Source organism: Lissotriton vulgaris, chromosome 2_1 (assembly GCF_964263255.1).
Source record: "Lissotriton vulgaris chromosome 2_1, aLisVul1.2, whole genome shotgun sequence".
NCBI lineage: Eukaryota > Metazoa > Chordata > Amphibia > Caudata > Salamandridae > Lissotriton > Lissotriton vulgaris.
This window is the reverse complement of record NC_141687.1, coordinates 767,916,441-767,943,162: the sequence shown is the minus strand read 5'-3', so window position 1 is coordinate 767,943,162 and position 26,722 is coordinate 767,916,441. Positions and strand designations below refer to the sequence as shown.

Genomic DNA, 26,722 nt, shown 5'->3' with positions numbered 1-26,722 from the left:
TGACCTTTTGAAGAAGTGGCACGGGAAGCAAATGATAGAATTGGAGGAATATTTGTTTTTAAAAACTACACATCCCATTTTACCAACGTTCTATCATCTCCCCAAGGTCCATAAGAACATCAACAACCCACCTGGAAGACCGATCATTTCGTCTATAGGGGGACTAACTGAGAACTTGTCTAAATTTCTAGACCACTACTTGTTCGAATTTGTGCTCTCTCTAAAGTCATACATAAGAGATACATCTGACTTCATCGAGAAAATTGAGAACCTACAATGGCAACCCACCTACGTACTCCTGACATTAGACATCACGAGTCTTTATACGTGTATTGAACACGAGAAGGGCCTGTATGCTGTGAAATATTTTTGGGATAAGAAACCATTGAAATTCGCCATGCACAACAAAGTGTTGCTTGAGTTGATCCAATTTTGTCTATATAACAACATCTTTGTATTTCAGGATCAAATATATAAACAATTGTCTGGTACAGCGATGGGCTCCTGCTTCGCCCCCAGCTATGCGAACCTGTTCGTAGGCTGGTGGGAGGAGCAGGTAGCCTGGGCCCGGGACATTTAACATCCAATAACAAGGTGGTCGCCTGGTATAGATATATCGACGAGCTATTCCTAATTTGGGATGGGTCGGTAGAAGAGGCAAAAAGGTACATCCAAATACTGAACAACAATGATTGTAATCTGAGATTTACGGGGGACATTAGTCAAGAGCAGGTCAATTACTTAGACCTTCAAGTTACTGTGAGAGATGATAAAATGTGTACCTCATTGTACCGCAAGCCAACAGCGGGAAATAGCGTGTTACACGCTACTAGCAGTCATCCCAAAAAGCTTATAAACAGTATTCCCTATGGAGAACTACTCAGGTTAAGACGTAATTGCACCTTGGAGAAAGATTTTGAACAGGCAGCCAGGGAAAGTATGGACAGAGAGAGGATACAAACGTAACCTCTTGAACAATGCCCTCAACAGAGTGAGAAAACTTCCAAGACATTCTCTTTTTGAGAAAAAGCCACGCCAAAACACCGATGGTCAATTCCGTATGATTACCCCCTACTCGGCCAACTCATGGAGACTGAGATCTATAATGAATAAACATTGGCATATTCTAAAGACTGACCTCATTGTTGGCCCAGATATGCCAATTGTTCTATTAATTACCTTTAGTAAGGCCAGAAGCTTGCGTGACTATATGGTCCAGAGCCATTTAAACCCTACACGCAAGAGTCAGGGAACATTGAATGATGCAAAGGGCTTCTTCCCCTGTGGGAGGTGTAAGGCCTGCGCATCCAGTAAACGAACATTATCATACGAGGTGAGAGGCTGCAAGGGTGGAAAGAGGATAAATAAATTTATGTCATGCCACACAGACTATGCGATTTACTGTTTGATGTGTCCTTGCCAAATGAGGTATATTGGCAGCACAATCAACCCGGTAAAACTAAGTGTACTCGAACACATGCAAGAGATCGCAAACAGAGATTTCTCTTATCCGATCGCTCGGCATTTTGCCATAAAGCACAATAGCAACAGGGATCTGTTGAGGTTTTTCTGTGTGGACTGCATATCCGAAAATCCACGAGGGGGCAACAAGTTACAGATGCTCAGGAGATAGGAATCCCGTTATAATATAGATTTAGAGACTAAGGCCCCGGGAGGGCTGAACATGGGGGAAGAATTATCATCTCACCTGGGCTGAACCTTGCCTGTCTGTTTCCTTGTAACCGCTCTTGTATGACCTTTGTGTTGTTGGTTTTTGCTAAAATGATTTATGATTTTAGCTTTACTGAATCTGGAATAGAATAGAAAATTAATGTATTGGATGAGAGGATTTGAAATTGTCTGGATGGGTGCTAGGAGCTAGCCTTAACAGTGTGATTATGTGAAGGTTCATGGATATGATGTATTCCCTGGTAACTAGCAGCTTTATTGGCTGCAATCGCCGATCCACGGCAAGATTATGATGAGTAGACCGTTTGGTCTTTACGTTGATATGTACAATCCTTTGTGCTTTAATTGAAGGGATTCTCCTACATAAAAAACTGTGGAGCACCAGATGCATCATATCCATGTTCACAAAACATTTGTGAATATTTTCCATCACGGTAAATGGTAGCCCGACCTTCTTATGGTTATGAAGACTGATGTAATTTAACATCCACACTGGTATATATGACATAACATGTTACAAGATGGCGCTGATAAAATATCTACGCTAGTCCTTTGTTTATGTCTATCACTCATAATAAAACTAGAAACATGGGCTGCACATATAGCATCTTCGTGCAAAGGAATGCTTGAAATCCTAGTCCAATTTGCTTGGAGTGATCGGGATAAGGTGGTGAAGGAGATAGAAGAATTGGAAGAAGAACTTTCCAAAAACCCCGAAAAAACCGAACTAGAACAATTAAGGGCATCCATGAAGAAAAGATTGGAGAAATATGAAATAAAAATCAAAATGAGGAAACAAGAAAAGTTTGACCGAGATGAACGGGACTACATGATGGGTAGGGTCCTGACCTTCTCTAAAAATTACGACCAACCGCGAAAAGATCTGGCAAAGAAAAATCAGACACCGGGAACAGCATCAGAGGAAAGAGTGGAAACTTCTGACTCGGACCTCACTGTTAGTGAGGCATCAGGTGATGAAGCAGCAGGCTCCTCGACGACGACATCGAAGACTCCTTTTCAACAGGAGTTCAAAGTCATAAGAGAAAGCTGGCTGAGAGGGGGCAAAAACAAACCACCGGAAAACACAAACAAACCAGACGCGGCGGCAGGAAAGGGAAAAGGCAGAGGAAAAACCAATACAGCCTCAAGAGTGACAAGAAGTCAACGCAGAGGAAGGTGGTAACACAGACCAACCACCTTACCATCGTAAATCTATCTCAAAGAAAATTGACAACAACAGAGGAATCTGTTCTGAAACTGGGACTCACATCCTGCCCGAATGTAAACATGGAGTATACCCAGACTAGAATAGATCTCTATAAGTTCATCCGGAAAGTCAAACTATATAAATTCTTCAAAGTTAAACCTACGGCCCTAGAGACTAAACATCTGAGGTTGAATAAAAAGATCACTGATCTCCTTACGGTTAATGATCTGACCGCATGTGAAATGTTACAAAACCTCCGTTCAGAAGGGAGTGTTGAAGTTAATGAAGCCACCCATACTCTGACACAGATATTAATGAATGTTGAAATTGATCAAGAGGTCCCCAAAAGTGGGTTAAAATTACCATCTAAATTTGTGCCACAAACTGCCATAGATGCGCTCGACACATTCTCAGATGCAGTCATCAGGGACCTGATGCAATTAAGGACAGAACATACCTCCCAAAATAAATCTTTCAACATTTCAAAGGAACAGAAAATGGCAATAACTAACCTATCACAGGACCAGTCAATCATATGCAAACCATCTGACAAAGGAGGTAACGTTGTGATTATGTCAAAAGAACAATACACGACAGAAGCCATGCGGCAATTACAGGATGAGACCTGTTATGCCATGATATCAAAAAGGGATTATCTTGGAAGCGTAGATATGCTGCATGACCTTTTGAAGAAGTGGCACGGGAAGCAAATGATAGAATTGGAGGAATATTTGTTTTTAAAAACTACACATCTCATTTTACCAACGTTCTATCATCTCCCCAAGGTCCATAAGAACATCAACAACCCACCTGGAAGACCAATCATTTCGTCTATAGGGGGACTAACTGAGAACTTGTCTAAATTTCTAGACCACTACTTGTTCGAATTTGTGCTCTCTTTAAAGTCATACATAAGAGATACATCTGACTTCATCGAGAAAATTGAGAACCTACAATGGCAACCCACCTACGTACTCCTGACATTAGACATCACGAGTCTTTATACGTGTATTGAACACGAGAAGGGCCTGTATGCTGTGAAATATTTTTTGGATAAGAAACCATTGAAATTCGCCATGCACAACAAAATGTTGCTTGAGTTGATCCAATTTTGTCTATATAACAACATCTTTGTATTTCAGGATCAAATATATAAACAATTGTCTGGTACAGCGATGGGCTCCTGCTTCGCCCCCAGCTATGCGAACCTGTTCGTAGGCTGGTGGGAGGAGCAGGTAGCCTGGGCCCCGGGACATTTAACATCCAATAACAAGGTGGTCGCCTGGTATAGATATATCGACGAGCTATTCCTAATTTGGGATGGGTCGGTAGAAGAGGCAAAAAGGTACATCCAAATACTGAACAACAATGATTGTAATCTGAGATTTACGGGGGACATTAGTCAAGAGCAGGTCAATTACTTAGACCTTCAAGTTACTGTGAGAGATGATTAAATGTGTACCTCATTGTACCGCAAGCCAACAGCGGGAAATAGCGTGTTACACGCTACTAGCAGTCACCCCAAAAAGCTTATAAACAGTATTCCCTACGGAGAACTACTCAGGTTAAGACGTAATTGCACCTTGGAGAAAGATTTTGAACAGGCAGCCAGGGAAAGTATGGACAGAGAGAGGATACAAACGTAACCTCTTGAACAATGCCCTCAACAGAGTGAGAAAACTTCCAAGACATTCTCTTTTTGAGAAAAAGCCACGCCAAAACACCGATGGTCAATTCCGTATGATTACCCCCTACTCGGCCAACTCATGGAGACTGAGATCTATAATGAATAAACATTGGCATATTCTAAAGACTGACCTCATTGTTGGCCCAGATATGCCAATTGTTCTATTAATTACCTTTAGTAAGGCCAGAAGCTTGCGTGACTATATGGTCCAGAGCCATTTAAACCCTACACGCAAGAGTCAGGGAACATTGAATGATGCAAAGGGCTTCTTCCCCTGTGGGAGGTGTAAGGCCTGCGCATCCAGTAAACGAACATTATCATACGAGGTGAGAGGCCGCAAGGGTGGAAAGAGGATAAATAAATTTATGTCATGCCACACAGACTATGCGATTTACTGTTTGATGTGTCCTTGCCAAATGAGGTATATTGGCAGCACAATCAACCCGGTAAAACTAAGTGTACTCGAACACATGCAAGAGATCGCAAACAGAGATTTCTCTTATCCTATCGCTCGGCATTTTGCCATAAAGCACAATAGCAACAGGGATCTGTTGAGGTTTTTCTGTGTGGACTGCATATCCGAAAATCCACAAGGGGGCAACAAGTTACAGATGCTCAGGAGATTGGAATCCCGTTATATTATAGATTTAGAGACTAAGGCCCCGGGAGGGCCTAACATGGGGGAAGAATTATCTCACCTGGGCTGAACCTTGCCTGTCTGTTTCCTTGTAACCGCACTTGTATGACCTTTGTGTTGTTGGTTTTTGCTAAAATGATTTTTGATTTTTGCTTTACTGAATCTGGAATAGAATAGAAAATTAATGTATTGGATGAGAGGATTTGAAATTGTCTGGATGGGTGCTAGGAGCTAGCCTTAACAGTGTGATTATGTGAAGGTTCATGGATATGATGTATTCCCTGGTAACTAGCAGCCTTATTGGCTGCAATCGCCGATCCACGGCAAGATAATGACGAGTAGACCGTTTGGTCTTTACGTTGATATGCACAATCCTTTCTGCTTTAATTGAAGGAATTCTCCTACATAAAAAACTGTGGAGCACCAGATGCATCATATCCATGTTCACAAAACATTTGTGAATATTTTCCATCAAGGTAAATGGTAGCCCGACCTTCCTATGGTTATGAAGGCTGATGTAATTTAACATCCACACTGGTATATATGACATAACACGTTACAAGATGGCGCTGATAAAATATCTACGCTGGTCCTTTGTTTATGTCTTTCACCCATGATAATGTGATATAATGTTGCCGCTTCGCGCGTTTTCATGTAACCACTGACGAAGGGAGTTTCTCCCGAAACGCGTCTGTTTGGACAAATAAATCCTTGCTGCTGAGAAACAGGAACCCCGAGAGTGCTGTATCTTTTTCCAAACCCGGCTGGGATCATTTTTGGGAAAGCTGAGCAATTATATATATATATATATATATATATATATATATATATATATATATATATATATATATATATATATATATATATATATATATATATATGCAAAAAAGTAGCAAAGAACTCTTGGTAGTTCTCAAGTTTAGGTGGAAAGCAGCTCGTGTATAGAGCACTCTCAACCCCAGCGACTCTCTAGATCTGCTCACTTCAAATGTCTGCTTTTCTATCACAGTCTTTAAGCGTAGGATTAGCACAGTGCTATCCACGCAGAGATAGAAATGGACAAAGTCTTTTGCCATTTCTACAGCAAAGTTTTTAAGCATCGGACTAGCACAGTGCTGTCCTTGCCGAGCTGTAAATTGACAAAAGCCATTTATCACTCCAGGTACACTATTACAGCTTTGATTTGGTAAAATACCAACCAAGCCCACCTGAAATGAATAAAAGCAACCTCTGACACAGTGTTTCGCTCTAATTAGAGCTCTTCAGAGAGGTATAGCTTTGTCCAGACATAAGGGAGCACCCAGTATAAGTAAAAAAAATCCCCTTCCATGCATAGAGTGACAAATAAATTATGCAAAAAAGAAGCAGAGTACTCTGGGTAGCTCTCAGGTTTAGGTGGAAAGCAGCTTCTGTATAGAGCACTCACAACACCAGCGACACTCCAGATCTGCTCACCTCAAATGTCTGCTTTTTATCCAAGTCTTTAAGCAAAGGATTAGCACAGTGCTATCCCCTTGACGAATGTCAGGGGAGGTAATCGTGAATTGGCATTGAGGAAACTCGAATCAGATATATAATTGACTTTGAAACCCTTGTGCCACTTGGCCTCAATTCCAGTGAGGAATTGGACATTCATCTGCATACATGATTTGTGCAATTGTAAATAGTTTCTTTGCGCTGAACATCACCATGTAAATTGTATATAATTATTTTAATCATATTTATTCTTACAGGTGCAGGGGTACACCTTGTGTTGGTTAGTGAGTATTGTTGCATTATTTTCATCTTAAGAGTCTCAACTGATTTAAGCCCACTAGGGCTAGATTTGATGCTTGGGACAACCTTGTGTCCACTTGGGCTTTATTGGACTGTATTCAGCCTTTTAGCAGCCGGAGTGGACCCAAAATAGCTGCCCACTAAAATACATGAATATGTCAATTATTTGTATTGTACATGCATTATTATCATATGGATTGATTTAAGCATGTATACATTTTGTATAAAATGCATTACCACTGTGAATATGAAGCGTTGGTTAGCATCCATTCATTTAATTGGGTGTGTGGAGCAATGTTCCAATATGGCTGCCTTTAGGGCCTTTCACATTTTGCCTTACACGCTCATAGTGAAATATGGGACTCTGAATTCATAAGCATTATTTCAATGAATTCTAGCATGCAAACTGCAGAATACTAAATTAGGAACACAGGCATTGTTTATTAATGCGACGTAAAATTCATCAGCATTATCGAATGGATTTGTCTGTGGACACCGCCTATTAAGTATTGTACATTTATAAATTGTTTACATTGTACATATTATTATTTATTGCAAATACGCAGCGGTTCTTACTAAACCCTTTATTGAATTGGGAGCGTTCAACAATGTCACAAGATGACCACTGTATTTTTATTCACTTTCAACATGATAGTTGTTATGGGTGTAGTCCGCTTTCTGTTTCACTTTATTTAAATTAGACTGAAAGTTTATTGGTGCTAGACAGTGAAGAAGGCGAAAGCCGTAACGCGTCGTATCTGCCAATAAATCTTTATTGTGTGCAGCTGATTGGAGTGTCTGGCATCCTTACTTACAAGGAGGGAGTGTTTTTGGAATATATATATATATATATATATATATATATATATATATATATATATATATATATATATATATATATATATATATATATATATATATATATATATTCCAACGCCTTGCATTTTTGTTTTACGAAACAAAAACAATGTCCGGGCCATGAATTTCAATAACGATACAGAAAAGGGGGTGGTGATGAACAGAGTGTCTGAATTAGGCAGACCACTCTTATCCAGTCCAAAGATCAGGGCTTGATCCATCACCGTTATTTATCTCACTGCACCATCCCAGTTCAGAACCTGGCTATATGCAAATCAGTCTGTCCCTGGCCCAGTGCATCATGGGAACAGGGCAGACTAAACTACCAAGCCAATTCTTCACCAGAAAGGAGACAAGCTACCGGGGACCGGTTTCTGGCATTACAGCCGTCGTCGGCCCGGCTTGCTTGAATCCTGATGGTGCAGTGAGAAAGGGACTCATGTCTGAGTATACCCTGCCACACCTATAGTGGCCAAAAACTATACAGAAAAAGGGGTGGTGATGAACAGAGTGTCTGAATTAAGCACACCACTCTTACCCAGTCCAAAGATCAGGGCTTGATCCATCACCGTTATTTATCTCACTGCACCATCCCAGTTCAGAACCTGGCTATATGCAAATCAGTCTGTCCCTGGCCCAGTGCATCATGGGAACAGGGCAGACTAAACTACCAAGCCAATTCTTCACCAGAAAGGAGACAAGCTACCGGGGACCGGTTTCTGGCATTACAGCCGTCGTCGGCCCCGCTTGCTTGAATCCTGATGGTGCAGTGAGAAAGCTAAAAAACGGTGTTGGATCTAGCCCTGATCTCTTGACTGGGTGAGAGTATTCTGCTTAATTCAGAAACTCTGTCCATCACCACCCCTTGTTGTTAAATATTTTGTCCACCCTAAGCGTGGAAGGGTATACTCAGATGTGAGTCCCTTGCTCATTGCACCATCAGGATTCAAGCAAGCCGGGCCGACGACGGCTGAAATGCCAGAAACCGGTCCCCGGAAGCTTGTTTCCTTCCCAGTGTAAGAATTGGCTTGGTAGTTTGGTTTGCCCTGTTCCCATCATGCACTGGGACAGGAACAGACTAATTTGCATATAGCCAGGTTCTGAACTGGGATGGTGCAGTGAGCTAAAAAACGGTGTTGGATCTAGCCCTGATGTCTTGACTGGGTGAGAGTATTCTGCTTAATTCAGAAACTCTGTCCATCACCACCCCCTGTTGTTAAATATTTTGTCCACCCTAAGCGTGGAAGGGTATACTCAGATGTGAGTCCCTTGCTCATTGCACCATCAAGATTCAAGCAAGCCGGGCCGACGACGGCTGAAAGGCCAGAAACCGGTCCCCGGAAGCTTGTTTCCTTCCCAGTGTAAGAATTGGCTTGGTAGTTTGGTTTGCCCTGTTCCCATCATGCAGTGGGACAGGAACAGACTAATTTGCATATAGCCAGGTTCTGAACTGGGATGGTGCAGTGAGCTAAAAAACGGTGTTGGATCTAGCCCTGATCTCTTGACTGGGTGAGAGTATTCTGCTTAATTCAGAAACTCTGTCCATCACCACCCCTTGTTGTTAAATATGAATGTCAATAAAGCGCGTTTATTTCAAAATTGCTCCACTCGACCCGTTTCGAAGGACAAGCCTTCTTTCTCACGAGTGCGAGTGTAAGGTTGTGACATAGTTAAATACAGATCATATGATATTCACCAAGGTGTAAACATAGAAAGCAGCTTAACTGTAGTCCTCATACTACGGAGCTAGAAAACATACTTATGGCAGTAAAGTAGAATTGTTGGGACTCGCAATCCTGTCTAGGCCTGCCGCTGGCTGTGGCAGGGGTCTGATGCGACTCTTTTGCAGTTTGGATTTGGATTCATAAGGACCCCTGCCCACCCCTCTTTCGGCATTCTTTTTAAATGGCTGCTTTAATCTCCTGAAGACCTAGTTCGAGATACGGCTTTCACCAAACACCGGGATCCCTGTGCCGAGACGTGTGCAAGATCTTCGAAAGTTTCGAAAAACTGAAAACTGAAAACCGAAGACCACTAAGTCCTCGCTAAGGCAAACGGTGAGTTGAACGCCGCTTTTACTTTCAGACCAGAGCAGAGATTATTCCTTAACAAGAGCGGCAAGCGGAAGAGAGAGAAAAGCCCGACTACGTGTGTCGCATTCATCTCTCTATAACTAGCACGCGGACACATACTTTCAGTGTCTGTACAATCATTTAAGTGTAAATACAATGGCTTTAAGTAGAAACACTAAAAGGAATGAAGCGGCGAGTAAGATGTTTTCTGGCCAAAGCTCAGGGGCATCTTTAAACACTACCAATCCTAGGACAATTGTAGGAGAGGAAAAAAGTAAACAAGACCTTTGGAACACATTGTGGAAACTTTTAAAAATCGAACAAAATGAATGCTGGGAAGCAACAACGCTTCAGAAATACATTGAGGCAAACAGAGAACCACGCGGCTTGCGCATTTATACAACACCCACCTTCAGTGAGCCAGACCCAGATCTTGTGGAGGAATGGGCGAATAACAGCCATGACTGCTCAATAATAATGCTCAATCTACTTGTTAAATATGCCTCTAAAGAATGAGACAAACTGGCCCTTGAGATTGAAGAATTGACAGCTAAATTGAAATCACTGTATGAAATAAAAAGTGAATTCGATACTGATATGGCTAAAATGGAGGCAAAACTTGAAAGAATCGTAAGAGACATCCGGGAGAAGAAAGAAAATACATTTTCAAGAGACCGAGTTGACTATGAGCGAGGTCAAGTATTGACATTTGCTAGAAAATATGACCATTTGCGAGGTCAATCAAATGAGACGATGGAGAAAACAACTGCAGCATCTAACAATGAGTTGCAGACAGCTGGAACAATGACTGGTGAATTGCAAGATGAAGTAATGAATATACCCAGTGAGGCTCAACAATCAAGGAGTCCTGGGTTGTTAAGCCCAAAAGAGCAAATTTTAAAAGAATTCACATAGGTAGCGCAAGGAAGACTAGCTGCGCAGAACAAATCCAACGTCGGAGGACAAAGAGGACGCGGTCGAGGCGGCAGAGGCGCAGGAAGACCAAATGTGGTAACAAGAAACGAAGTATCAAGCCCAGTGGGATCAAGAACGAGGGGCCAAAGAAAGGAGAAATGAACGATTTGAAAACAGTTATCAATCTGTCAACACGGAAGCTCAGTGAAGTTGAAACTGAGGTACTTTCTTTTGGTTTATGCTCTTGCTTGCTGAAAGCAGAGCAGAATTGCTTTTGGACAGAAGGAGCTGCATGCTCATCAGCTCCTTCTGTCCAAAGGCTATGCCAGCTCCTGCAGGATGCGGGGAGCAGGCAGGGACCACGGGCCATGAGGCTCACCGTGTCGTCCCCATTAGTGACAAGTGGGTGCCCTGGGTGGGACCAGGGCACCCACATAAAGGCTGGGCCTCAGGGGATGGGGTCCCTGTTGCCAAAATCGGCCCAGGAGGGGGACTACGCATGCTGCCTCCCATTATTATTATTTGTTTTATATGAAAATTAGGCCGGGCACTCTGGATGGGGTACCCGCGGCTGAAATCAGCCCGTGAAGGGGAGATACTCAGCCCCCCTCTCTTTTGGTTATAAAAGAAATAAATGCCAGGCCACAGTGGATGGGGTCCCCGGGGCACAAATCGGCCTGGGGAGAGCTGCCCCATGGCTCCCCTCCCCTTTTCAAAATAGGCCTGACCCCGGGGAGATGGGCACCTCAGGGTTAAAATTGGACCCCTCTCCTTGAATGAATGAAAAAAAGAGGCCCATCCCCTTCACCTCTCTGCAAGCGCGCCTCCTGGCACATTGCTGGTTGGGGGATGAAGTCCCCTTGGCTCCAAAGAGTCCTTGGGGCCAACAATCCCTTCTGTTATCTCTAGTAAGTCTCACGGAATGCGATTGCTGAGAGGACTTCGGAGGCCACGCCACCACTTTGCAAAAGTGCCTCCTGTGTACTGCTGCTTGAGGGATGAAGTCCTTTTAGATGCAGAGGGTTCTTGAGGGCCCAGAAGCCCTCCGGTTATCTCCAGTAAGTTTCCCAGAGCGCGATTGTTAAGAGGTGTCCATAGGCCATGCCCCATTTCTCCACCACTCTGCAAACATGACTACTAGTTAAAAATAAACATAGAAATTCACTTAAAAAGACAATGTTTACAGGGACATCATAGTTAGGAAGTAGAATTTGAAAAACCTTAGAAATTCACTTGAAAAAACCAAAGGTTACATGGACGTTATAGTTAGAATTTAGAATTTAAAAAACCTTAGAAATTCACTGAAAAATACAAAGGTTACAGGGACATTATAGTTAGGCTCAGATTTCACTCATACAAACCAGTGAAATTCAGCAGTTATAGTTATCCGAGCTAACTGTATCTTACACCCCCGTAAGGCACTGTTTATGACCTCACATATTACATCACTTATGACATGGTCAGTGACATCACTGATGACATGGCAAATGTCATCACTGGTGACATCATCAAGTGAGTGTAAGTGTTTTAAGTGTTTATGAGTGTCAAACATATATACTAACCTACTACAAAAGTTAAATTAGTATAGTAGATGCACTGCTACTCAGTGATACTACTTCTAACATATTTTATGTGAGTGGCTGTGTGATTGTATCCTTGTGTGTATGGTTGTGTAAGTGGCTGTATGGGTGTATATGTGAGTGTGCGAGTAGCTATATGGTTGAGTGAGATGCTGTCTGTATAGCTGTATAGGTGAGTGAGTGGGTGTGTCAGTGGCTCTTTGGCTGAGTAAGTGGCAGTGTGAGTGGCTCTATGAGTGGGTAAGTGGGTATGTAGGGACTGTATGGGTGAGTGAGTGGGTGTCTGAATGGTTATATGAGTGAGTTACTCAGTGTGTAAGTGGTTATTTTCAGTGAATATATATATATATATATATATATATATATATATATATATATATATATATATATATACGCACACATGCTTAGACCTTTCACAGTGAATTTCTAAGGTTTTTTAAATGTAAAGTAAGATAGTATTACAACTCCTAACTATATTGTCACTTGAACATTTTGTTTTTTTCAGTGAATTTCCACGGTTTTAATATTGTAATATTGTAAAGTAAGATGTCCATCATCATGCATGGCGTGGGGTTGGGCACATGGCCTGGCCTGAGCCCAAAACCTGCATGCAACCCCCCACAAGTTATCAACCCCCCCACCACCCAGGCCGTGTGCAGCGTAGTGTTGGGCGCAGGGCCTGGCTTGTGCCCATGGCCTGAGCCCAACACCCTGCGGGCACCCACTCCGGCTGACTATGTCATGCAATAATAATAACAGTGTGATTTTAACACCTTAGCTGCTATGGAACGTCCAGCTCCAGTGCTGAACGTTCCATTGCGCAGGTGCAGCTGGAACGTCCAACGGCCGACGGCAGCACTCCTGAGGTAGTGGTGCCCTCGGCCGTTGGACTGGGCGCAGCACTTATGAGGTTAAGTAAGGCAGACCTACTGACTTTGTCAAAGGGTTAGAACACCAAAATATGGCTTTATCAAGGGATCAGCACAGCTACACACATAAATGAGAGCTATTGTTTTTGTCAGAAGGTCACCAATCACTAAAATCAAATGTATATTTGATAAATTCACACATTGCAAAGTTTAATAATAGTGATTATCACAAAATACTTTCTAAACAAATTAGTTTAAATAAACATTAACCTGTCCTTGAGTCTTTTTAAAAAACTTTTTCAGGCCAGAAAATGCAGCCATAAATCCAAACACAAGGGGGCCCATTAGGATGTAGGGCAGATCACCACCGCCCGCTTGGCAGTGGCGATCCACCCTACATCCTAGCCCGCCTGCCACCCATTTCCCCCACCATATTAGTATTGCGGGGGGACCGCGGCGGACGGGAAGACCGTCCGCCACTTTTCCGCGCGGTCGACAAGTCGGCCGGGAGGAAAAGGGTTTCATATGGTGGCGGTGTCTGCTAGACACCGCCATCCATATCAGGATGCAGGCGGTAGGGAGCCTTTCCGTGTTGGCGGCAATGCATGCAGTTTTTGAATTTGGGGGTCTGTTGCGGGCCCCCAGGATGTTGGGGGGGCACATGGGGGCTACCTATGGTACCCCCTTCATGTGCATGCACAACATGGCAGGCACAGCACGGTGCCTGCCACGTTGTGCATGTACATGCACAACATGCATTTTTGGCATTGCGGCGGGCGGTGCTAAAAACACCGCCCGCCGCAATGTTAAAAATGCAGGATGCGCTCGCCAGTGTGGTGGGCGCATCCTGTCACTCACGGGACCACCGCACATATGGCGAGCAGTCCCTTTTACTGTGAGGATTCCGCCCGCCATCCTAATGATGCCCAATGTGTCCTGGCACTCTACCTGCATCTCGATGTGCTTTAAAAATAATATAATGGGTTTTAAATGTTGCTTGGCGGAAGCAGTGCCCCCTTCAGGACCCTATAACATTAAAAAAATTCTCAGTGGCAGGGCACCACCAGCATCACAAAATATTTTTTTTAAAAGCCCTTGCAGGCCGTTATGGGGCACTCCCCAACTGGAGCACTGAATGAGAAATAATACTGCACTCGTTTCACATTCACTGATTTGTTTTTATTTGGGGAGGGGGCAATGCACCCCCCTCCCGAACCATTTCTTGGCCCCAGGGAGCCCAATTTCTGGTGCCGATATTGTTTTAATTGGGAGGAGGGCATACGGCCTCCCTACCTGAGCACTGAAAAGGTCCTGGGATCCTTGGGAGCATGGGCAGGGAGAACTTCAAGGAGGCTGTCGGGGCAGAGAGTGGATCCTAATCCCTAAAATGGAGGCGGTGCCTCCTCAGGCACCACCGTGGGGATTATGATTCATGTTTTCAATAGCCTTATCATGTCAGCTCTTATGTCATGAAAAGGCTGGCTGAAAAGTTTTTTTGGGGCCCCTAGCAGGGCCCCTGTCCCCCATGGCCCCCAGCTATGGACCCTGGGGTCACCTGTAGAGTCCCCCTAAACATCCATGCATAGGGTGGCAGGCACTGTATGGTGTTTGCCACACGGTGCATGGATGTTTAAAAAGTGTATTTTTCCTATTGCGGCTTGTGCACAAGCAGCAATAGGAACAATACACTTTCCGACCGCTGTGAAGGCTGTTGCATTGTAATGTGGGATGCAAGACAGGTGACTCCTTGTCGGGCGCTCCCGTTTCCGAAACATTGCAGGTCGGAGGCTCATCTGACCGGCATCATAATGAGACCCTCTGTAGTGAAATTATCGTGTCTCTCCGTTGTAATGTCAAGTTAAAAATGCATTCAAGGGAACGTTGATGAAAATGTTTATTTTTATGTGGCCCACATGCATTTGGCCCTTTGGTTCTGCCCTGGAGAAGGAAACACAGATTTTAGTAATTACACTGGCAGCTCACTCATTCTATTACTACAGGAAAATCTTACCTCTAGAACGAGCCAAAGCTGTCCTCCCGCAAATTGATCTGCTTTGTAAAACATTCCATAAAACTTAACAACATTCGGATGATTGGGGAGCGAATGTAAAATGTTGTACTCGGCCTCAATTTCTTCATCCATATCCTGAATTAAAACAATCCACTGGTTAAAGAAGACTAGAAGAGCAGAACAATAACACATCAAGATGTTAAAAGAAAACCAGAAATGTTTAATAAAATTCTTATTTTTGACATACGTATATTTATTTAGAACATTGCATTGAAAATAGTTGACCTAATCAAGAGGACCAGCCCATTATGGAACATGTAGGTTCTGCACTTCAATTTAGCACAGTCCAAAACCATTTCCATGTTTTGGTGAGTACAAAAAATGAAAAAACATAGTTCTGTGAAAGACAAGCACACCAAATGTCTCGCTAAACGCTTCTTTAACCCCTCCCCTGCTGATGACGGAACCGCTCCGTCATCAGCTACAGTTGAGCTGTGCTGATGACGGAGCGGTTCCGTCATGGCCCGGCCGCCGCGCCTGCGCGGCGCTGATTTCGCGCCTGCGCGGCAGGTTTAATGAGCGGGGCGGGTCATGACGGAACCGCTCCGTCACCAGCACAGCTCAACTGTAGCTGGTGACGGAGCGGTTCTGTCACCAGCATGCGGCGGCCGCGCGGCCGCCCCGCCCCTTTAGCGCTGCGGCGGAATAGCCGCCGCAGCGAAAGGGTTAAGGGAGCTCATCCAAAAGTATGCCTTAAATTTGCATTCCTTAATGAAAATTTGCATATCACTTCTTACCCCTTTTGTCTTAATTCAGCAATGATGCTTTATAAACGGCATCTGGCTACAGTGTGGGTGGTTGATCTATTTTCTACTGGGCTGCAGAATTGAAGGACAATTTGTGTTTGAAATGCAGCTTTCGTGAACTTGGAACTAAAACTTATGTAACGGTCATTCTTTAATTGACTCTTACTCTCAAGCTAATTAGTATTTGAATCATCTACAAACCCAAAGGCATTTGTTTTGTGCCTAGTGTACAGGAGCAACCAATCAAAGACTTAGCAGACATAATCACATTTCTTGACCCCATGGACTTCCATTGATCCACCTTCATTGATTGTCCTTCATGGAATGTGTTGTTTCATTGCTGTGCATACTATTGCCTCTGAATATCATCAGTCAGATTTTAGCAGCCAGTACACATTTCTTATATGACATGAGTATCACACTCCTAGATTAAGAGATGTTTTGAAAGCAGCGCCAATCTCTGGATGAAAAGCCAGACAGTGAGGTTCCAGAATTAAAAGTAGTAAATATTGTGGTACCTTAATACTGTAGCTAAATTATGAAGGATAAAAATATCGAAAGGTAAGTATGTATACATTTCCTATACTAACTCCATATCTATGTACCTAGAAGATATACATTTTGTCAAGGTAGATGGATGTATATTTAATAGTAAATCTATACTTCCCTTTATGCACTTACCCTTTGATATTTTTGTCCTTTACATTTTGGCCCCAATATAAATGTACAATAGCAAGGGGAGCTTAGAGGGAACAATGGGTACTGATAGGGAAAGCCCTCCACTCAACGAAAATCAATCAAAAAAATCCCTGTACCCAGGACTCAGGTTAGTAATTATCTAACGGGCATGAGAACCATCTCCACTAGAATTTTCAATCGTAAAATTCTGGAAAAAACCTCTTCTTGTTTCTATGTTTAGGTATTCATTGTCTCTAATGCCCTACTGTCCCAAACAAACAAATAGTTTGTAAATACTAATAATTAAGGGGGGTTCACTGTATTTTCAACTCGGCGCGACCTAAGAATGTCAGCCCTGAATAGGACCATACATACACCCACACATACAAAACTAATACAGAAAAAATGTGTGGCGGAGAGGAAGGCACCTCACGGGCGAACACCCTCGGGGCGATCTGGTCAGATGTTTACCAAATACTTTGCCCCTTTCTCATCATAGGTGGCCATTCCTATTCCAGAATTTGTGAACAAGTGAAGAAAAAGAATTGAAGAAAATGTACAAAGCAAGGAGCTTAGAGCATGGCTCCTCAAAACAGACAAAACAGAGTGAAGATAAAATCAACAGTCAGACCTCCTGTACCACTTTAATATTAACTGAGGTATGCACTGTTGAAATAAAAAGGCTGGTAGCTTATTGTCGCATACCACTACCTGCAACCGACATGTTTCACTGCCCAATAAACATTATGGCAGATTCATCATGGTTAACACTCTGTTGTTGGTTCCTGGGATGATTTAACATTCTAGAATCAAGATGGTACGGTTGATACGACAACCGACAACCAGGCGGAGAATTGCCTTTTCAGCTGGTACGAGGGAGCATAGCTGAACCAGGCTTCCTGTTTTAAAGATGTCGGAAGTGGGTGCAGCAACAGAGTGTTAACCCCTGGTAGGCCTTGGATGCACCTATGCCCTGGGTACCTATAGTACACTGTACAGGGGCTGATAAGGTGACCCAATATCCAATTGGAGATGTGCCTAGGGTACATGGAGTCCATTTTAAGGAGAGAGCAGATAGCCTGGGGCCTTGATTAGCGGGATCCCAGGCCAACTAAGTCGAAAACCAGCTAAACACTAGGCAAAAAAATCTGGGATAACCATAGTCAGGTATCCACCTTCATACAGTCACAGATAGCACTCCTGAGCTGTAAAGAAATATATTTGTAGCATTTACATAGTCTAATGTTTCTATCACTATGCACCAGATCCCCCTCATCCTGATTGGCTGGAAGATAGATCACAGTAACCTTGAGATTTGTCAGATGTTTAGCCATTCTTACCTTAAACAATGGCTTGTCTGTCCAATATCCCTAATGCAGGGACACAACCCTGCCAAGGCTTGGCCCCCAATTTTGTTTCTCTGTATCTTCTAAGCATGTATGGGCTTTAATGGATTTAGGGTGCCTATCAGTGATAAACTAGACGCAGTGCATTTTGCAAATTTGGAAAGCAACTGCAAATGAAATTCCTTTCTATGGTACCTGTGTTTTGGTCACTGTGTGCCATAACAATAAGTCAGATGCTCTGTTGATTTTATCTTTTTCTTGATGTGATATGTTTGACTGTGTTCTACCAAGGACCCAGGCACTGTTTGATTTTTTTTCTTGGCCTATAAAAAAAATTCAAACAGCATACAGCTCCTCAATGGGGCTCAGATTGGTGTGTATGTGCCCCAGAAAGAAGTCAAAATCTGTTTGGGTTTTTCTACGAAAAGATCCACCCAGTATCTGGTTCCTCACTGAAACACAGAAACACGTCACATTATAGATGAAGATAAAATTCGCACAGCATTTTGCTTCTTGTTCAATTGATCTGTAATTAAGGTGGCAAGGTTGGTGGGAAGGAGAGTGGTGAAACTGGGATGCTCCTCCTGCCATCTTCTCTAACCATCTTGCCTTCAACAGATAAAAGAGGATTGAGCTGGTGGGCATGGCTAGGGAGAAGCTGTCATGTGCTTATCTAGGTTCCTGATCGATACTGTGACCTTATGCCCCTATTCGGCTATAAAGCCCTTTATTCCCTATATTGGCATAACCGTTCAAGTGCGATTTTCTGAAAAGTCATCTCTGGCCTCACACGAGCAGAGCCACAGAGCCACATTCCAGCATGACTCTCTGCTACTTCCTTTGCGACCAATTAGTGCAATGACAGAGCAGCAGTCACTATCTGATATTCCTAGATAACACTCCGAGTTCTTCAACAAGATAAAAACTTAGCAAACCTGGAAATCCCCGCTTGCTATGTTTTGATTAGTAATAGAACTCTAATGAGCAACTGATAGCTGCCACTTCCTAGTGACATCTTTTATTGACGTCTTATGTCCAGCAAACTTGCGTCAAACCCGGCACCTGTCAGGTATAAATATTACCAACGTTGCCTTAAGCAATGTGAGAGCGAAGCTAGCTGCTGTTGAGCGTTGCCTGTTGCTGATGCCAGCTGCCTGCATGACCAGTGTTGGTAAAAACTAGCACTCTGTCGCTGCAGCCTGCTATCCTGTGGTGGTGAAGCTACTGATTACCATTATCGCCGCTACAGCGCGAACTGTGGTTCAGTACGCTTGAGGAGCCGTGCAGCCGTCCTCTGCGAAGACATCCAGCCCAGCTGCCCGCGGACGCTGTCACCCCTCCTTCCTCCCGACGCGCTGAGAGAAGCCGCTGCCTTTCTCGTGCAGAGAAATCCAGTCCCGGCGCTTCCGGTTTACCCTCGCGGGTGACTGGGATATCGAGAGAGACCCCTGAAGGAGATACCAATCCTCCATCATTCTATTCAGAGGTATGGTGTTGACTAAACCCTTAGAAGAGAATTCTTGAAACAAACCTTGGCAAAACCAACTTAACTTAAGCTACTTACTTACTCCCCTTCTCACGTGTTAGGCTTAGGTCAGGCACACCGGGGTAGGCTTAGTTAGAAGCACCAGTTGAGTATGTTAGCCTAATGTATATATGACTGTATATATGTTTTATTACTTTTAAACCATTGTATGGCTAAGAAACCATATCAATGCTTTTACAGTTCTATTTCGCAATTCTTATCTTACTGTACGTACTTTTTATAATAACAGTTATTGCAATTGTGGCAATACATTTCTCTTGTACGAGAAGAAAGACTGTTCAATAAATGTCAACCTTTATTGATAAACGCCCGTCTCTCTATTCTCTACATATTGTGAAAGTAAACTGCACCAGACTGACTGAGTGAAATCTGTGTCTATTGTTTCACACGACCCTAGAGATCGACTCTTGATCTGAGGAGCAAAGTTGTCATGTTGCACGGTTGTTGGAAAACTGAATCCCTTCTTGTCTGTGCCAAGGAAGCTGATCACTTCCTATGCAGAGAAGAAAGTTTCCAGTGACCTCTGAGCTAGTTGGTAACACAACCCAATTAAGTTTAGCATAGTCAGTGGAGGCCTGGAATATCCGCAGTTCCACGTCGATACTACTGTTTATGTTATTCCAATGCGCAGGGCCTAGTGGGAAACTAGGAACTACACTACATGGCGCCCAACGTTTGGTAAGGCGATAAACTAACGTAAGACTTGTAGAGTAACTCAGTCGTGCATATTTCACACCCCTTTCTCCCGTAAATACTCCAATAGACGTCTGGAGTGGGTGAAAGGTTAAAATCCGCCCGACCTTAGTAGGAAGAGATTCCTATGTAAAGCTCCGGTTTATTCAACGTTGAAGGATACAGTGTTCCAAAATATTGTGCATCTAATCTTTGTCTCCTTGGAGACCTACTCTGCAAAAACTGCATTCATACAATGTCAGTAGAAAACAACGGCACCTCTGGGGCCGCAGTAGATGCGACTCAGCAAGGTCCCGAACAAGCAGACCCGGATGCTATTATCATCCCGGTCCAGTTAAGAAGATCTATAACTTTAAAACTTATAGAAAACGGACTGCCACCTCAAGGTGGTACAGTAATTTTCGTGATAGAGGCTCACGAGTATCGGCAGACAGAGGTATTCTATTCATGGATAAACTTTCCAGCGGTAAACGCAATAACACAAGAGTTTCACTATTACAAAATAGAGGAACCTCCGGGAGAGTACGCTCCTTTCGAGGAGATTGAAATCCCACTTAAATTTCAAGAGCACCTGCTCTGGTTTAATGGCGCCCTAAAACATAATGATCACATAACTAGGCTCGGTCCACTAGGTAGACCAGGAGCCACGTGGCCGGTTCTAGCCAGCTACACACCACATCCTGACATTGCAAGAATGTCAAAAGAAGAGTTGTTAGCACAGCTAAACACATTAATAAAAATACATAGGCAATTAGTCCAATATGTAATACGGACTGCAACAGTCCAGCCAGCTGTTAATTCACCACAGCTGACCCCTCATCAGGGGAACACAAATAAAATTACACCACAGAACATACAGTCATGTCTTGGTAAAACACCCGTAAAACGGGAACAAATTCCTTTCTGGTTAGCCCAGAAAATCACTCAAATAGAGGCAGTATTTCCTGATACTACCCCTATTGAGAAACACAGAATCTTGACCATCTGCCTTCCTATGGGAATCGCACCACACGTGGAGGACTGCGACACTTGGGGTACAGTCTTTGCTTCCATTTACACAAAAACACACGGTGTTCCGTCTATGGCGGTAATACCAGACGTGCTAAAACAGATTCAAAATGAATTCGGTCCAGAACCAGCTTTAAATCTAGGTATGAAATTACTGAAAGACTTCAAGCAGGTCACGGCTATATTATTAGCCAATGTAAAGGGAGAAGCAGCATCTGTGGCGATTCGCCAGAAGATGAGGGAAACAGATATAAAAGATCCTGTTGAGCTTGCAAAAATCATAGAAAAATGCTACGAAGAATTAGGTAGAGACAGCTTGGGTGGAAAACCAGTTAAGCCCCAACTGCTCGAAAATCCTGAAAAATTATTTATTAAAAATAATTTAAATACTCCTAAAAAGAGCTGGGATGGAAATAAACAATCCACTCCCAAGGAAAAAGTTTTCCAGACCAGAGGAAGATCTCCTCGACGGAGGGAAAGAACTCCGACTCGAGAACGCCAGTCTCCCCAACGGGAGCCCTCTGAGAAAAGATATAACCTTAGAAATAGGGATAATATAAAAAAACCTGATAGATATCAAAGTATTGATACACGTCCCTCTCGATCTCTTCCACAGAATTCGGAAAGAAGAGGACGGTCAGACCCAGGAGAGCACACCAAGTCCAAAGACAAGGAACCTGCTCAAAATAAGAAATCTCAATTTCAGAAAAAGAAGGTAGCCAGTATTAGAGTAATCAACCATGCCGAGAATACTGAGGACACAGTTGAAAAACGGGGAGTGGGCATTGACAATGTTGGACAGTGCAGCAGAGATCAGTATAGCGCGCAAGAACTTGATGAGTCATCTGGAGACAGTGGACACGAATGAATACATTCAGGTTGAAACTGCCGACGCCAGACTTAGCGAGCCCCATAAAATATACGAAATAACATTGCGTATGGAGGGTGATAAGACTAGGAAAATTAAGGGTCTATTTTGGGATAAGCTCTCAAAAGGCTATGATATTCTGTTAGCTGAAAAAGATTGGCCCCCGGAGTTTGTCAGGGAGTGCCCTCGTGGCGAAGAAGTGATTATGCCTGCCTTCTCGAATCACATTCCGATTCACAAAAAATACACATATGCCAGGAAATGGGCAGTAGCCCAGGCACCTGCATTGTATAAAAATCACGTAGGATGGGATGAGGATTCACCGCCTCACAAAATCCAATTAAAAAGTGAACCAACTGCCCAACGGCAGTATCCCATAAAGCAAGAAGCTAAAAGACAAGTCAGGGAGATCTTAGATCAACTTGAGTACCAGGGGGTGATTGAAACATGCACCTCTCAAATGAACAATCCTTTGTTTCCTGTCTCCAAGCCAGACAATTCATATCGTCTAGTTTTGGACTACAGACATCTTAATACATGTTGCAAAACTTTTGCAGTACAAAACTCGCATAGTGCAGCCCTAATGAATAACATAGTTAGGAAAAGATACAAAACGACATTAGACATTTCTAATGGTTTCTTTTGTCAAAACATTGCACCAGAAAGCAGATACTTGACCGCTTTCTCCGCATTTGGGTCGCAGAAAAAATTCTGTCGACTCCCACAGGGGTTCAAGAACAGCCCAGGACTATTCTCAGCTAGGGTAACAGAGTTACTACAGATCTATGATGATGAAGCATTATCTTACGTAGATGATATTTATCTCACAGACGACGACTTGGATACTCACTTGAAAAGAGTGAACACCATTATACTTGGGTTCGCAGCGGAGGGTTACAAATTCAACTTTAAAAAGTCCCGAATTGCCCATCTGACAGTACTATTTTTAGGGTACGAATTATCAAGTGAAGGGAAAAGCCTAGCGGACAACTTCTTAGTGAAGTGCGCTGTACTCCAAGCTCCAAAAACGCTGAAGAATTTACAATCAATACTAGGTTTTCTGAATTTCGGAAGAACTTACATCCTAAATTACGCAGAGAGGGTTAAACCTCTCTACGAACTAATTAAACCTGATTTAAAACAAATCAATTGGACTCAAAAACACACAGAAATTTTGAGATCACTGCAAACAGACATGTTAGCAAAAACAAAATTAGATACACGTGACAACACACGTGATCTTGTAATCCGAGTCATCCCAGGAAGATGCGGATTCACATACCTAACCTCTAATGAGGGAGAAAAGGTACCAATTTCAATTAAATCTCACTTGTACACACAAGCAGAAAAAACATTCAGTCGCACAGAAAAAACTGTGAACGCAGTGCAAATCGCATTAGCAAATGAAAGAGAACTAGCACACGGCAAACGGATTAATATCCTCACAGCGGAATCCGCCTTCGAGGCGCTATTCAGCCCAGTAAACCTGCCTACAGTGTCACTGAATCCAAAATGGATACAGTGCATAGATTCTCTAGGAGCGGAAGATGTGAAATACTTTTTCGCCCCGCAATACACAGAACTGAATGATTTAGATTATGAAGAAGAATATCCTCTGCCAATCGAAATCCTGCCTCTCCCACAATACGCCTGTATAATCTACACAGATAGCTTTGTACAGCATTTCAACGTAGAGAGAAAATCCTACGATGCAGCATGTGCGATCATTAAATGTCGTTGGCTGTGCGGTAAAATCAAACCGAAAATAACAAAAACTGAATCAGTTAAGTACTGTTCGGCTCAAAGAACTGAAATCAGATCTTTAAAGATGGCGCTCGAAAATGCAGAACGCGAATTCCCCACACTTATAGTGTGCGATTCTCATTTTTGCGTCAATTCTTTCAATAACAAACTGCAGAGTTGGATCGAAAACGACTACAAAGATGACACAGGTGCCACAATAAAGCATAAAAAGCTCTGGAACGAGGTAGCTCTTTTACACAAAGAACTACAAATGACTCACGTGATTCACGCACAGAGTCTTCAACGTGATGGCGTTCACGTTGCAGGGAATTCATTGGCTAATACAGCCACCACGGAAGCAACTAACCCGGCTTCCGTAGTCACAAAAAAGCGTACAGATAAGTATATAGACGGGGAAACCATGCTGGCAGTAAGAACGACCGTAAAAGGCGACTGCGCAGCACTACCCGTAAACTATCCACTCAATTATGCATACATAATCGATGCAAACTCCGTTCCTTTTGCTCGAATCCCTGGAGTGGGGGATAGAGTAATTCCAAACAGGAGCAGGAGGGGCTTCCTCCTACTGGAAGCACACATGGGGTTGGGTCTGAAACACCAAACAATCAAAGCCTCTCTGAAAGAATTACAATCAGAGTACTGGTGGCCAGGAATGAGTATAGATATTCAATGTTTTGCTCAAAATTGTGAAGACTGCAACAGAGATCGCAGTAATGAAAAGGCCAGTGTAGTTTCAGGATCCCTTCTAGACAGCATAAGGCGGTCTATCTGCGCAATTAAAGAAGAGAAGCGCGTCCCAGTGTACAACGTTTAAGACGAAATACACTTAAATAATGAGGCCTCCAGCACTCGGCTGACGCTAGAACTGTTATAAAAAGATTAGCGAGTCCATATCGGCACATACGCAATTACCACGTTCCATTCTGACCAGGGTCCTGCTTTCAGCTCTCGAGCTTATAGGGAGGCCATGGCCAGCATGGGAATTGGGTTGCGGTATTCTTATCCATCGCACAAGTGTGATGGAAAGAAAAAACCGGGACATAAAGCAATCTATAACAGCGAAGGTATTAGGTTCAGGCGCTGGGTGGGTCAAACATTTAATAAGTGTCCAGACTAGTCTTAACAATATGCCAAGAAATTCTCTAAAAGGTTTCAGCCCATACGAACTATTGTTCGGAATTAGAATGAACGTTCAGGACCTCGATAGTCAGATGTCAGTGGTACAAAAAGAAACAAAGCAGTTTGAAGTAAAAGACCGTTTGGCTGTTTTACAGGAACTGAATGAAACAAGAAAATCATTAAGCAACATAAAGTTAAAGCAACAGCCAAGTACCACTGACGAGGCACCACCCGCAACAGCCCCAGCAAGGCCTGTCTGGATTCCAAAGATTGGGGATCTAGTCAGAGAAAAGATCGCGGTGAAGAAGGAATTTGGGCCTTCTTACAGAAAAGCAGTACCTGTCTTGGCAGTCACCGGAACAAGATCAGTCATGCTACCGCCCCTTGCTGGTAAAAAGGAGAACAGAATCGTGTCTATCGATCTGGTAAAACCACAAGCATGTGGCCTATAATCAACAGTAGGCCCAGTGGACTCCCAAGAAACAACAGAATACCCAAACTTGCAACAATCCAAGAGGTTCAAACTGAAAGACTCATCACATTCGATCAGCCTGCAGTGCACAATGAAGGACTATGCAATAATGCCATGGAACTCGTGCCTCTTGAAACACAGATTGAAACAGTTCGTCAAGAATCAACACCAGTCTACACTAATGTGGCATCAGAAAATGCTACCGAGAGACAGATTGAAAGAACGATCCCATCAATTGACAGAACTGCCTCTGGTTATTTCATCAACTTCGACAACTTCTCTGAAGATGAAAACGACCCCGAAGTGATGCCAGAAACAAAAAAGTATTCTAAAGAAAATACAACAGGACTCCTTCAACAAATCAAAGAACTATATCTGGATTCACCGTTGATTGAGCATTGGATTATCTCAGGGGTATTCATACTCCTACTATGCCTAATTTTAGTTTTAATTTTAGGGAAGTTCATTACAATTGAATGGACACAGCAAGTCAGAACATCAACCTAGTCCTGAAACCACACAGATCATCCCACGTGAAGAAAAGAGAACTGTCAACAGTAAATGTCACAGCAATTCCAATACCTGGTGGGGTAGTATGGGAGAAAACAGACTATGAGATCTATGGTCCGGTCGAAATCCTGAAGTATCCTCATCAACTAAAGGTTTCCTTAAGTGACTTTGTTACACCAAGTACATTCTCTGATGATTGGGACTTTAACAGTATTAATGACATGATGTCTGATTTAGTTATGTCAGCTAGATTCACAGATCATGATTATTTACAAGGTTCATCTAGTTATGAGCAGTTATTCTGTTACACCCACTATGGGGATCATTACTTGCATAAATCTGCACAGCCTAGAAATGTTTTTATGTATAATCAATGGGAACATTGTTCTACACCACCCAAAAGCAGTTCTAAAGCATTTTTTGAGAAATTCAAATATTTTTCAGGGTTTAACACCAGTGATGCAGAAACGTTTTATTATAAACTGTTAGATAAAACAGGAATGAAAACAATGCTGACAAATTCTAAATTGATATATTCAGAAGCATTTTATGATAAAATGATGACATTTGGTTTTGATTATTGGAAAAATAATATTGAAACGAAAACAATT

At 42.9% G+C, this 26,722-nt stretch overlaps 1 protein-coding gene across 1 annotated transcript in view; it reads right to left on the bottom strand.

Annotated features, from left to right (window-relative positions):
* LOC147731129 (myosin-IIIb-like) overlaps positions 1–26,722 on the bottom strand; it is a 309,461-nt gene that overhangs the window by 238,622 nt on the left and 44,117 nt on the right. The window contains exon 3 of the mRNA XM_086954154.1: positions 15,302–15,436. Coding sequence (XP_086810280.1) covers positions 15,302–15,436 — 135 coding nt within the window. The remainder of the gene's footprint in view (positions 1–15,301; positions 15,437–26,722) is intronic.